The sequence below is a fragment of the Centropristis striata genome, chromosome 20 (genome assembly GCF_030273125.1).
Source record: "Centropristis striata isolate RG_2023a ecotype Rhode Island chromosome 20, C.striata_1.0, whole genome shotgun sequence".
Taxonomy (NCBI): domain Eukaryota; kingdom Metazoa; phylum Chordata; class Actinopteri; order Perciformes; family Serranidae; genus Centropristis; species Centropristis striata.
This window is the reverse complement of record NC_081536.1, coordinates 16,819,744-16,833,293: the sequence shown is the minus strand read 5'-3', so window position 1 is coordinate 16,833,293 and position 13,550 is coordinate 16,819,744. Positions and strand designations below refer to the sequence as shown.

At 38.7% G+C, this 13,550-nt stretch overlaps 1 protein-coding gene across 1 annotated transcript; it reads left to right on the top strand.

Annotated features, from left to right (window-relative positions):
* Positions 1–5,723: 5,723 nt before the first annotated feature.
* On the top strand, positions 5,724–13,276 carry LOC131993627 (indoleamine 2,3-dioxygenase 2-like). The gene is made up of 10 exons (XM_059359619.1): positions 5,724–6,487; positions 9,413–9,508; positions 9,662–9,781; positions 10,811–10,929; positions 11,106–11,120; positions 11,252–11,351; positions 11,513–11,630; positions 11,746–11,797; positions 12,100–12,248; positions 12,419–13,276. The coding sequence occupies exons 1-10, from the start codon at positions 6,398–6,400 to the stop codon at positions 12,793–12,795; spliced, it is 1,236 nt and encodes a 411-aa protein (XP_059215602.1). The 5' UTR covers positions 5,724–6,397; the 3' UTR covers positions 12,796–13,276.
* The last annotated feature ends 274 nt before the right edge of the window (positions 13,277–13,550 follow it).

The following is a 13,550-nucleotide window of genomic DNA, read 5'->3' as shown; positions in this document are numbered from 1 at the left end:
CTGTAACACAACTAACACTCAAGGGAGAGCAGAGAAGGAAAGCATTTCTCTGAGCATTTCTCTTTCCATCTGTAGATGTGCCAGTTGGACATCATTCTTTTGCCTCCAGACACCGTGGATGTGGGAGAGCACAGAAAACAAGTTGCAGACAGCGAGCAAGAAGAAGAAGAACAAGAAGAAGAAGAAATGAGGGATTGCAGGACGGAGGATTTGTGAATGAAACAAATCTACAAGATGAAGCTGCTGCTCCACCTTTCCCACCTTGAAGTTTAGCACTGCACAAATTTTGTCCTGATGCCTAAAAATCCCTTTTAGCAATTTATCCACTTCTCTCCTCACAGAGTAAATTTACTGTCCCTTTGCGGCCCCTGTGTCTGAAGACTCGGTAAGTGGTCTCGAAATTAATTTGATCACCACAGCTTTCATCTCTGCTGCTCCTCGCTCTCCTCCCTGCCTGTTTCTCCTGCCTCTTTGGAGGGTTAAATGGTTTGAGAGATTGTTGGCCGTGGCTGTAAAGCATGCTGACAATGGGAGGCAGAAACCCGGGGGCTCACATGATAGGCTGGGGGGAGGAGATTGCTCTATGTGCTGTGATGCATCCCTTTGACAAAGCAGATCAGATATGGGTCTCAAGTCCTGACCTGATCAAATTCCAGAGAAAAGGCCCAGCACCTCCTGCTGACTGAGGACAAAGCAGCCTCCATAAAGCAGTCACATGTATGAAATCGCTTCACCCATCAGAAAATATATCAAACAGTATTTTCGTATGCATAAGATAAGTTCCAACTCATGCATAATGGATTATGCTATAATTTTAAGTGCAGTGTATATATAGAGATAATCACATATTTCAGAGGTTTAAATGTTGGCAACTTTTCGCAAAGTCATCAAACTTTGGACACAAATCTAAACTTTAGGAACACCTAACTGCAATAACGTATAATCACACACACACACACACACACACACACACACACACACGTATTTGCATCCTGGCTGAGAATGTATATTATATATTAGCAGGGATTTCTTTCTTTTTTTCAGGAGGGAAAAGAGTTATTCACTGATGAAGCTTTTTGGAAATTCACTCTCTGGATGGAATGTTTCACATTATTTAAACCGAGCTTGTGCGCTGATATTTAATGCAAGGAAACTGGCACAATCTTCTCAAAGGCTCACATTTGGTACACAGCCCTGGTCAACATTACAAATTTCACTTGGCATCTTAACGCACCCCACTGAGCTGTGATTGCGGAGCTACTGCAGATGCGTCTGAGTCCATATAATACATGCATTTCAAACAGGGACGGCACTACATGTGCCAAGAAGGAAGCGTAATGGAGCTGTAGCGTTGATTATAAAATCCCAAACAAATGTTGCTAGAGATCAAAATTTGCAGTTGTTTAATTTCATGCTGTAGTAATTCGTGGCCGTGCATAAAAAGATAGCAGCTTATTTTGTTCACATGAGCTGCAGTGCAAAGGAATCAGATTAAGATGTTGGTGTGAGACAAGCCAAACTACTTGGAAACAATCCCACATATTCCCTTACAATACCAATGGATGTTTTCAGCAAGCTTTACCTGCACCTCTAAAACTCAACACAGTATGTTGTTTAATCTACACAAAAACATGAATGTAAAGACATCAAGTTGTAGTTTTACAAGAAGTTATGTTATTCACGTGCTAGCTGTAACAAGGTCTTTACCACACACTACCACTTTTATTCACAGGGGTCGCCAAAATCAACAGAAAAATTAAAGTTCTTCGTGGTGGCTTTAAATGATATATTCTAACCAAAGAATATATATTATATTAGATGTATATTCACTATATTAATTAATTATGAATTCATTAATATATTTCAAAAGTTGTATCTCTTTCTATATTCCTGGGGACAATGATCTTTGGCAGGAAAACCATTTAATTATCAATCACAAGCTTGATTGTTTGTTCTTAAATGAAACTTTGTGAGATCAAAACAACAGTACTGCTGACAGGGACCAAAGAACTGTATTGTTTCATTGATAACTATGGACTGACTCAGCATGTGATGGAGCCCACACACAACAAAGGTCACTGGACTTAGTCTTGTCCAAGGGTTTTAGCATTTCTAAGGTTGTTGTGATTGATGTTGCTCTCTGATCATTCCTGTGTTTTCTTTAAGAATGCTACCTCTGTACAGACTAATGTTCAGAGACAAAATTATCACAAAACATTTAATCATAGAGAGCACCATGTGGAACATTTATACAGGCTTTCTCCTTCACCCCCACTCTCCCTTGGTTCTCAGTAAATGAGCTTGTCGATACTTTCAATGTGAACATTACAAATATTATTGATGCCATTGCACCAAACAAGATGAAAGTGGTCCCTGGCAAAAAAACGTCTCCATTCAGAAGCACCTCATTGGTAAAAATCGGAAAACAAATCTCCAGGTTCACTATGACATCTATAAAGAAGGACTCTGAATCTACAACTTGGGACTGAGAAATGCAAGTCAATCCTTCTTCTTTGACATCATTGCCAAAAACACTAATAATAGCCGTGCCTTGTTTACCACTGTCAGCAGGCTAACAAACCCTCCTGTGTCAGGGGCCCCTGAAATGCTTTCCACAAGTGCCTGCAATGAATTTGCAGAGAATTAGGCAAGCAGTCAGTGCCTCCACATCAGGTGCAGGGCATGTGTTGCCCATGTGTCCACTTAAAATCAATTCAAATACCATGAAACAATTTTATGTGATTAATGCTAAAACCTTGGAGGACATCATACAACATTTGAAATCCTCCTCCTGCTGCCTTGATATTCTGCCAACAGACCTTTTCAAAAATGTATCAAACTGCATGACCTCGGAGCTCCTGTTAACACCTCTCTTCTTTCAGGTGTCTTCCCACAGGACCTGAAAACTGCTGTTATCAAACCTTTATTAAAAAACAACAATTTAGACACTTCACTAATGAATAATTATAGACCAATATCAAACCTTCCATTTCTCAGTAAAATAATTGAAAAAGCCTTTTGAACAGCTTCATGTTAATGAACAGCTGTTTTGATGTCTTCCAGTCCGGATTTAGACCACACCACTGCACTGAGACGGCTCTTATTAAGGTCTTCAGTGACATTCACATAAACACAAACAATGGCAGAATTTCAGTCTTAGTATTACTGGATCTCAGTGCGGCATTCGATACAGTCGATCACAACATATTACTAGACCGACTGGAAAACTGGGTGGGATTTTCTAGCACAGCATTAAAATGGTTTGAATCCTAATTAAAGGACAAGTACTTGATACTTTGTTTCAATAGGTAATTACACATCAGAGCGTACAACAATTACATGTGGAGTTCCCCAAGGCTCCATTCTGGGGCCTCTTCTGTTTAACATCTACATGCTTCCACTGGCTCAGATCATGAAAAGCAACAAAATATATTACCATAGCTATGCAGACGACACACGAATTTACAGAACAACAAGGGGATTATAGTCCAACACAAGAACTAAGTAGATGCACCGAGCAAATCAACGATTAGATGGAGCAGAATTTTCTCCAACTAAACAAAGAAAAAAACGGAATTATTGTTTTTGGAGCCAAGGAAGAATGATTGAAAGTTAGCACCCAGCTTCAAATGGTAATGTTTAAAACCACAAACCAAACCAGACACTTAGGTGTAGTCATGGACTCAGACGTGAACTTCAACAGCCATATTAAAACATTTACGAAGTCAGCCTACTATCTACCTAAATAATATATAGAGGATTAAAGGACTTATGTCTCAGCAGGATTTGGAAAAACTTGTCCATGCGTTTATCTTCAGCAGGCTTGACTATCGTAACAGTGTCTTTACAGGTCTCCCTACAAAGTCAATCAGACAGCTGCAGCTCATTCAGAACGCTGCCGCTCGATTCCTTACTAAGACCAAAAAAGTAGATCATATTACTCCGGTTCTGAGGTCCTTACACTGGCTTCCTGACTGTCAAATAATTGATTTCAAAATACTACTGTTGGTCTACAAAGCACTGAATGGTTTAGGTGTTTAGCTATGAACCATCCAGAACTCTCTGATCATCTGGGTCTAGTCTGCTCCGTGTTCCCAGACTCAGAACTAAACATGGAGAGGCAGCATTCAGTGTTTATGCACCACATATCTGGAACAAACTCCCAGAAAACTGCAGATCTGCTGCAACTCTCAACTCTTTTGATCAAGACTAACAACTTTTCTGTTTGCCACTGCCTTTCAGTAAACAATAATTGCTAATACTGTGTTGTAACCTCTATTATATTTTTTTCTTAAATATTTTATCTGCTCATTTTCGATTTTAAAATTTTATACTTGAATGTCATTTTATATATGTCTCTTTTCAATGTTTTTTGCGTAAAGCACTTTTAATTGCCTTGTTGTTGAAAGGTGCTATACAAATAAACTTGCCTTGCCTTAAAATATTAATAATATAGATATCAATGTAAAGTGTGGCCTTCTTTCCCCGTAAAAAGATGAATCAATCCATTATGAAATTGCTAAATGAAAGACTGCTCAATATAGAAAATATTATAGCATTTTTAGAAGAGGTTTGTTTTCTGACTATTATCTGCTGAAAGGGGTCTGTAAAGTAATGACCAATACATGTTGGAATGGAGGACTGTTCAGTAGATACTTGACCTTCATCGATAGAGCGATGGAGAGGGAGAAAAAGAGAGAGAGAGAGAGAGAGAGAGCTCTTAGAATTTAATATATTTAGTTCTGCATCAGCATACAATCATAAAATGCAGATAAAAGTAGAACATTAGAGATAATTTCCTAGAATTGGAATAATCACTGAAAAACACTACTCTGTTTGACTGTACAGGCTCATCTGCAACAAAGATAGCAGACTCTAGAGCCACACAGGAACATGGATTGAACTCCTCTAAGATCAAATATAACAAAATGTTTCTTGGTCTAAAATTGGTCTGTTTGTACTTCAAGTACTGCAGAAAACCAATAAAAGTATTTCAGCGAAGCATTCAGACATGATTTGAAGCATTCTAGCACTTTTGGTGCTTTGACCTCTCATAAATAAATAAAACACTGATTGTTCTCAGCTCACAGCCTGTTTTTTTGGTGTGGATAAGATGTGACATTGTCTGAGGCACCTTTCCCAAACTATCACCCTCTGCCGTCAGTTGTAATCCGCCAGCGCAACGATCAGTAAAAACAGAATACATTAAGGTTTGATTTTTGGAAGCAATTCATTCTCAGTTAATGAACTGGAAGGATGAATTTCACTCTTGGAGGAATTTGGGTTATGTCTGCAAAATTTAGTTTGGAGTCTGGTCCTTTAACTACAGCTCTCCATCTTATTGTGGCCTTTTAGAACCTCACTGATGATGAATATTTTCATATTAGTACAATATCTGACCTCAATATTCTATATGTAAACAGAGTTGGTTTGTCAAGTATTTTTGTTTTTGAACAATAATGTTTTTTCAGCCATGAGACAGACACACAGTTAGTAGTAGTGTGTGTTAAAGACATTTCTATGTTGTCACAGGCACTCTCCTCAATTCAGAGTGACCTCTGCCCTAATTACAACTATTTGACACAGCCTCAACCTTTACTCCAATGTACAAGTAGTTGTAATTGTTTGGTTGAAGTCAAGAAACAACACAAGAGTAAGCAAGAATAAGTGGCATGGACTAAGTTGAGTCCTGTTAGGACATAAGGGCTTTTTGGACACACAAAGTGGACCTGAACAAGGGAGTTCAGATATGCAGGAGCTGTGCCCGTTGCTGTCTTGTAAGCAAGAGACAAGGCTTTGAATTTGATGGGGGCTGTGACCGGGAGCCAGTACTGACACACAGTTGATTGTTGATGTCACTTCTCCTCACAAGTAATTTTGTAACTTTTAGCAACTTCCAACTTAAACCATCTAGAGTGTCCTCATTTGTGTGTGGTGTCCAGCATCAGCAATTTCTACAAATTGTCTGTTATTAAATACTTTGGTATTTTTCTCAATAAATAACTTAAATATAGTCATCAGTATTGCATGGTTCAGCCATGTAAACAGGATACGTCACTGGCTCATTTAGAAGAAAATGTGCCAGCACAATGTTAATATTTTGTGTTATTGAGCAACAGCTTTTGTTTTCAGTTTCTTTCATCAACTGTCAAAAATAGCCTTTAAATCACACACTACAAAACAGGAGATTTTAGCTTTGCTCTGTGACCTTGTGACATTAAAATATAAGAAGTCTGATTGGCTCTTTGCTAGTGGGAGTGTGCAAATAAAGGGATGTGACAAAGGGTAGTAAAATCAGGCTCAGAGCAAGTTAAACAATTTACATCCGTGTGTCACACACACATATTGATTACTCTCTCAAAGCCAAACTGCTGCAGCAGTGTACTGGGCAGAGCATATGGAGACTAATAGCAGAGAAACACTGCAGGCAGACTTTGATGCATTTGATATTTCTGAGGAGCTCGGATTTCTTCTTGAAGAGCCACTAGTAAGTTTTATTGTCATCTCTTCTTAACTCGTACAACAGACAACTCTTTTTGGTATTGATTCAGTCAAACAGATTAGAAACAAGGTCTCAATATGTCATGAAAATAATTACACTGTATCCACTGAATCACAGAGCTATTTCTGTTTACCATTTGAGACTACTTCCTCTTTATCTGTGGCTATTGTTTCAACAGGTCTTGCAGTATGTTCTTTGTTTTGTGAACAAATATATTGGCTGAAACTGATAATAATACTTGTTGTTGAGTGAGTAATAGAATGTTATTGATCTAGTTCAACCGGTTCCTTTAAGTTTCGATAGAGCTAATTACATTTCTTGACCTGCTTACTCTCTAATGGTTCATTAAAAGCCTAGTTGCATTAAAAAATCTTGGAGTTTTATGTTTCTGAAGACCACGGATATGTTCATTTGAAGTGGTTTTGTTGTTGTTGTTGTTTTTTTGGATAGTGACGAAGTAATGTGATGTTAAAAGCTATGTATGTCTGCTATCAGACAGGAGAGGAGGTGGATGGCACAACCTACCCAGGACTTTAAAGCATCCTGTTGTTGTGTTGTGTAGTTTTATAGTATTGTCCAAAAGTAGTGTTTATGTGCCCCAGTTTTATAAATTAAGTGTGCAATACATGACTGTTAAAAAAAAAAAATCTTTCACTGTTTTTTTTGTGTTTTTTATTTTATTTTACTTTGTGTTTAAAAGAATTGTCAAATTTTCATAATGTGTTTAAAGGAATGGTCATCACATGTTTACGACATTTTTAAATTGCTGTGATCATGACATGCTTACAATGTGCTCCGGTAACACCACGTTTTTGCAACGTGTTGAGGTCGTCACATTTTGACAATGTTTTTAACAGCAACAGCAATTGTCAAATGTTTACAACGTGTTTAAAGCAGCGCCCTTCATGTGAACAGACTTTGTTTGGTATTTTAATGTTTGTTCATGTTTGAGATCCAGTCTTACAAAGACACTAGTGGATGAGTCAACCACCCAGACTTATTAGACTTCTGTGTGCCTCTAACTAATCAATTGAATGGGCTGTTTTCCATTTTATTTATCTCGTGGGGCTTTCTGCTCTGTTGGGGAGGAATGTGTGGCAGAGTAGCCATCTTGCATGTGTGCTTGAGGCTTCTTAGCTTGCTGTGAGTGTTGTAGAATAGTTTTGATTTGGTTCGAATTGGTTCATTTCTAGTGCTGTTTTATTCCTAATTTACCTACAGTTGCAAGAAAAAGTATGTGAACCCTTTGAAATGACCTAGTTTTCTGGATTAATTTTTCATAAAATGTGATCTGATATGCATCTAAGTCCTCAGTATAGACACGCATGACGTGCTTAACCTAATACTATGCAAACAATTATAATATTTAATGATTTTATTGAGTATATCCATGAAACATTCATAATGCAGTAAAAAGTGCTTATTGCAGTCAGGAGGTAGAAAACTTGGAGTCCTAACAATGAAATGAGATTTGAGTGGTGTTGAGATACTTTGACCTGAAAAAACACTCAAATCTTTTGAGATTGCTATTCAGAAGAAGCATCTGCTCATGTGAACCATGCCTTACAAAAACAAGATCTCTCCGAAGATCTGCGATCAAGAATTGTTGATTTGCATCAGACTGCAACAAGTAACAAAGTAACCTCAAGACTTTAGGTATTCACGAGTCCACATTTAGACAAATTATCCACAAATAGAGAAGATTTAGTGCTGATGCGACTCTCCCTAGAAGTGGGCACCCAGCCAAGTTCAATCCAAAGGCACAATGTAGAAAGCTCAGTGAGGTAAAAATTAACTCCAGAGTAACAAGTAAAGACTTGAAGGAATCATTGGAACTGGTTAACATGTCTAGTCATGAGTCTACCACACACACAATTGAATTTGAATTGAATGAAGAAGACATCAATCCAATAGAGATGCTGTGGAATGACCTCAAGAGAGCCGTTCACACCAGACATCCTAAGAACATGACTGAGCTGAAGATGTTCTGTAAGGAAGAATGGTTCAAAATTTGTCCTGAACATTGTTCAGTTATGATCAGCAGCTATCAGAAGCGTTTGGTTGAGGTTATTGCCACCAAAGAAAGTTCGACCAGTTATTAAATCAAGGGTTCAATTACTTTTTCCACCATCACTTGAATGTTTAATGGATGTGTTCCATAAAAACACGACATATTATAATTGTTTGTGTGGTATTAGGTTAAGCACATTGTGTTTGTCTATACTTGGGACTTAGATGCAGATCAGATCACATTTAATGACAAATTAATGCAGAAAACTAGGTAATTTCAAAGGGTTCACTTACTTTCCTTGCAACTGTCGATATTTTGTGACAATTTCTTCTTTTTCATTGCATAACTCTACACTGACCTCCATGTCTAGTCCAACATTGTTTATTTTATTTTGCCTATTCATTTGTTGATGATTGTATTAACTGTACAACTTCTCTATTGTGTATCACTGAGTCACACTTAAAAATAACAACATTTGAAATTTTAGTTACACACTTGGGATAAGAGAGGTATTTATGCAATGAAAAATCAGTCAACAACCTTTTGTAATGATAGGCTGAAACACTGCAAAGCTCACACATCAGCAGTGACATTAAGTACATTATTCTAACTTAGAATTAAATATAGGCATTAAACCTACTGGTCTGTTTATTCAGTGGTTTTCAATCTGGGCACCCCCTGTTTTCTGCTTGGTTAATTTACTCAGTTTTTACTGCCTCCCACTTTTAAATTGCTTTTTTTCTCTGATTGATAGCACCAGTCATCCCCTGACATGCAGGTCAGGCACCATGGCAAACATGAGCTGATGATGTTACTGATTACACTCTACATGAAAATCCTCCATGCAAAAAAACAATCAAAAATCAACGAGCAATCATTTTGTTCTTATTATCGTCTAGACTAACCTTCCAGACTATTATCGGGTGTGGATGGACCTGGCAAATAATCTCACACATCTGATAGAGTCACATAAACTACGGGATCTGGTTCACAAGGTGAGAATGAGCGATGCCTTCTCAATGCAAATCAGAAATGAGAACCCATGCATGTAAATATGGACATACAGTTAAATTTGTGAACCCTTGTTGATGGTGTTCACTGTCACTGAGAATGGAAATATAAAAACTGAAAATCTGATCACAATCTAGATGCCGGTGTTGAGTCCTGATCTCTTGAGCAGCCATCGGGAGCTCAGGCTGGCTCACCTAGCGCTGGGATTCATCAGCATGGGATATGTATGGCAGGAAGGACAACATGCACCTGCTAAGGTGGGTCAAACAAACACTTGTTTACTATGTACACCATCTTACTTAAGCTTTGTTAGTTGACACTAACAAACAAGTGCAGCTTTAGTTTTGTAGCATTTTAATTAAGCAAAAAATTTAAGTAGATAGTTCTCGGTCAGGGAAATCATCAAACTAGGATACATCATCTGATAACATAACATTTCAGTTCTAACTGTACCAATTCATCAAGTAAATGCTGAGATACTTCATTGAGCAACAAGATCTTCAAGCTAAACGATACTGCAGTGCATTCTATAAATAGCAAACATTTCATTATACATATATATGGTTTGCGGTTGTAGAAACTGCTGTTTCAGTGAATTTTGGCTACAAAGTCACTGACCGAGGTTTGGGGCAAATAACTTCTTGGTAAGGTGTTATAAAAAGACAGTTTAAACAGTAAATAAATGTACGTAAAATGCCAGAAATGAAGTAGTTAGGAGGGTGACGTGAGCCACAAAAGTTATGTAAAAAACGTAAGTTATGTAAAAAGTAATTTACTTTTGTTTTCACGCGGTTTCCCATCCTGTTCTCCTGAGGGAAAGTCTGCCGTTTCTTCGACCCATCCACCTCCCCTCCCCTCCCCCCCCGCCCCTAGTGTGATATCCGCCATTTAAACTCTGCATCGCCGTCAATCATTACAACCACTTATGTCTGCAAGATGGCACCGGAGGACAGTCTAAACCGCAAATGTGAGTCGTATTTTGCTGCATGTACAAACATCTTACATAGATGTTTTTGAGGGGGGACCAGTCTCTACTGAGCTAAGAAGTGGAAGCTCTGAGGAAAAGTCGGGTAAATCAAAAAAGTCACTAGGATTCATCCTCTGGACTCCAGAATTCAATCCATCCAATAGTTGTAGAGATATTTCAGCCAAGATCAAAGTGGACTGACCATCAGACCATCAGCCTTCCCTAGAGACATACGGATAGCAAGGATAAAAAAAACCTCAGAAATCTCAGTGAGCCATCACTAACAGATTGAAATTTTACCATTATGCTTGTTTGACAGATTCTTCCAAAAGCCCTGGCCTGGCCATACTGGCTGGTTTCTCGTAGGCTCGGCCTTCCACCCATCCTGACTTATGCAGATTCAGTTTTGGCCAACTGGAAATTAAGGGATCCCACTGGGTGAGTAATGTTATTTAATTGCCTTATTTGTTGCCTTCACTTCATGTCAATTTTCCATTGTAATAGTAACATTTGAAGACCACTGCATATGTCTAATTCTCATTTGCTCACACAGAAAAATAATATGATATTTTTTCTCTACTCAACACTCACTTCTCTTTTCATTTTCATTTTAGGGATATGGAAATTGGGTGAGTAGATGGAAAAGGAAAGTTGCTGTCACATTGTTTTGAATTTCACAACTGCACTTTCACATGATTGTTGCTGTCTGGCACTTTTGATGTTCACCTCATATATTTTCAAAACATCATTTTCGAAATAGGAACATGGACTTGATATTTTCCTTCCCTGGCGGTGAGAGTTGCAGGGGATTTTTCATGGTGTCATTGCTGGTCGAGATGGCTGCCAGTTCAGGCATAACGGTTAGTAGTGACTGCTGTTCCCCTTTTTCTTGTTAACTCTTTCAGGACCTCAGTCTGTCTATCTGTCACATTCCTCATGATGTGTCTCATCTTCCACATACTGTATGTGTCTTGTGTGTCCCTTGTCAGCCAGTGATGGATTTTTTTAAAATTCTAACCAGGGGGCTCTGGAGGTGATGCACGCTATGAAAATCTCGGACCTCATCGGCATACAGGAAGGTCTTGTCAAAGTGAATCAGTCTTTGAAGAAGATGAAGGAAACTTTCAAGCTCATGCACAGTAAGTTTGAACTAAACCAAGCCCAATCTGAAATTAATCAATTTACATGCTGCGGCTTTTATGAAGGCAGAGAAATTCAAGATAATTAGAATAACTCAATATGTGCTCTTTCCAGATCATGTGAATCCAACGGCATTTCATGGAACGTTGAGAATTTTTGTCTCAGGGTGAGCTTTAGGGCCATTAAAATATCCTGCATACTGAAGTTATTAATGATTTTAATATTTATCTCATCTGGTGCAGATGAAATTATGAAATCCCCTTCTGCTTTTCTCTATTACTGCACTGCATGTTTAGTTGGATGACATGGAAAATGGTGCCAGGTGCTTCTAATTCAGCCTGGTCTCCTAAAAATTACAATCCCATGCAACTAAAGTGCGCTGTCAATAACATTTCTAGGTAAATGTGTTTAGTACGATGACAATTTTGCATCTATAAAAAGGAGATTTATGTGTTGGAACTGTTTTAGGTGGCGAGACAACCCCATGCTTCCAAAGGGGTTGTTGTATGAAGGTGTGAGCAATGAGCCAATTTTGTTATCAGGTGGAAGTGCAGCCCAGAGTTCATCCATTCAGTGCTTTGATGCTTTGCTGTGCATCCAGCATGAGGACGAGACAGGTAAAGATGCATTCCCCCAAACCTTTGACCCCATCAGGCGCTTCTCATGAATGAATCACTGTTTGTGCAGCCACTTGATTGCTCTGACAGAAATTGTTTCCAGTAAAGGTTGTTATTTTCTTTCTTTCAAACTCTCTTTTCTGTTCTCTTCATTGGTTCGGTGTATCCAGGCGCCTTCCTGACACGCATGAGGGATTACATGCCTCCTGCCCACCGCCAGCTGATAGAAACTCTGTCTGTCTGTCCATCTCTGCGAGACTTCATCCTGACCCACTCCAGCTCTGATCTATGCCAGTCTTACAAGTCCTGTGTGTCAGCGCTGGTGGATTTACGGAGCTACCACCTCACTACTGTCACCAAGTACATCATTGTGCCCGGTAATCACGCCCGCGCACAGGGCTGCCCGCTGAGAGGTGTGGGCACTGCGCTGAACAGCAAAGGGACCGGTGGAACAAGTCTCATGGGCTTCCTCAAAAGTGTTCGTAACACTACTCAAAAAGCACTGATTTTAGAGAGGCCATCTGAGTCCAGAGAAACTGAAAGATGATTTAAGCATGTACTTTATAGTCACAAGAACCTGCACTGTGTTATGCACCAGGCTTTTCAGGTTGTGCAAAGAAATAAGTATCAACAAATTTCATCCATTTAACTAATCAGACAATTGAATTTGTCATTATTCAGGTTTTAGTAAATTTGCTGGGTCAGTATACAGCTTACTGTAAACATGTTAATGGTGCTCTGTAGTAACCCTAACCCCCTGAGATTAATCTACAGTCAGGAGCAGTTTAACACTAAATGAAAATTATGTTTTTGCTGAACTCCAGCGGTTTAACTTCTGGTTTTGCAACAGTGATGTAGGGTGTAGTCTGTGACATCACTGTTGGGTGTTGTCAGACAGTCAAACACTGTGCATCCAAATACACATGCTGTCATACTATTTAGCATGCCAGAATAATTTAGTTGGTCCCAATACATAGTATTTCAAATGCAGAATGCAATAAACCCCAGAATGCCCCACTAATGTATGTTAATTTGCAATTTGCACTATGCAGTCTAGCATGCCTTCTGGCTGTTCTTACCCACAATCCTCTGCACAGCACATAGAGGGTCAAAGTTCAAGGTGCCATGTTATGATGTAGTATGTCCAAGTTGTATGTGCTGCATGCATACATACCAAAATTAAAGAGAAAAAGTTAGTATGCAATTTGGAACACAGCTACTGTTTTTGGGAAACAGTTTAAACAGATTAAAAATGAAAAGGTTAGGGGTAGATAAAAAAAGGTTTAGGTTGTGTTATAGCCA

Coding starts and splice junctions, on each gene's coding strand:
- LOC131993627 (XM_059359619.1), top strand. CDS start 6,398: ATGGAGACTAATAGCAGAGAAACACTGCAGGCAGACTTTGATGCATTT. Junction 9,509..9,661: donor TACGGGATCTGGTTCACAAG/GTGAGAATGAGC, acceptor ATCACAATCTAG/ATGCCGGTGTTGAGTCCTGA. Junction 11,631..11,745: donor AACTTTCAAGCTCATGCACA/GTAAGTTTGAAC, acceptor TGCTCTTTCCAG/ATCATGTGAATCCAACGGCA.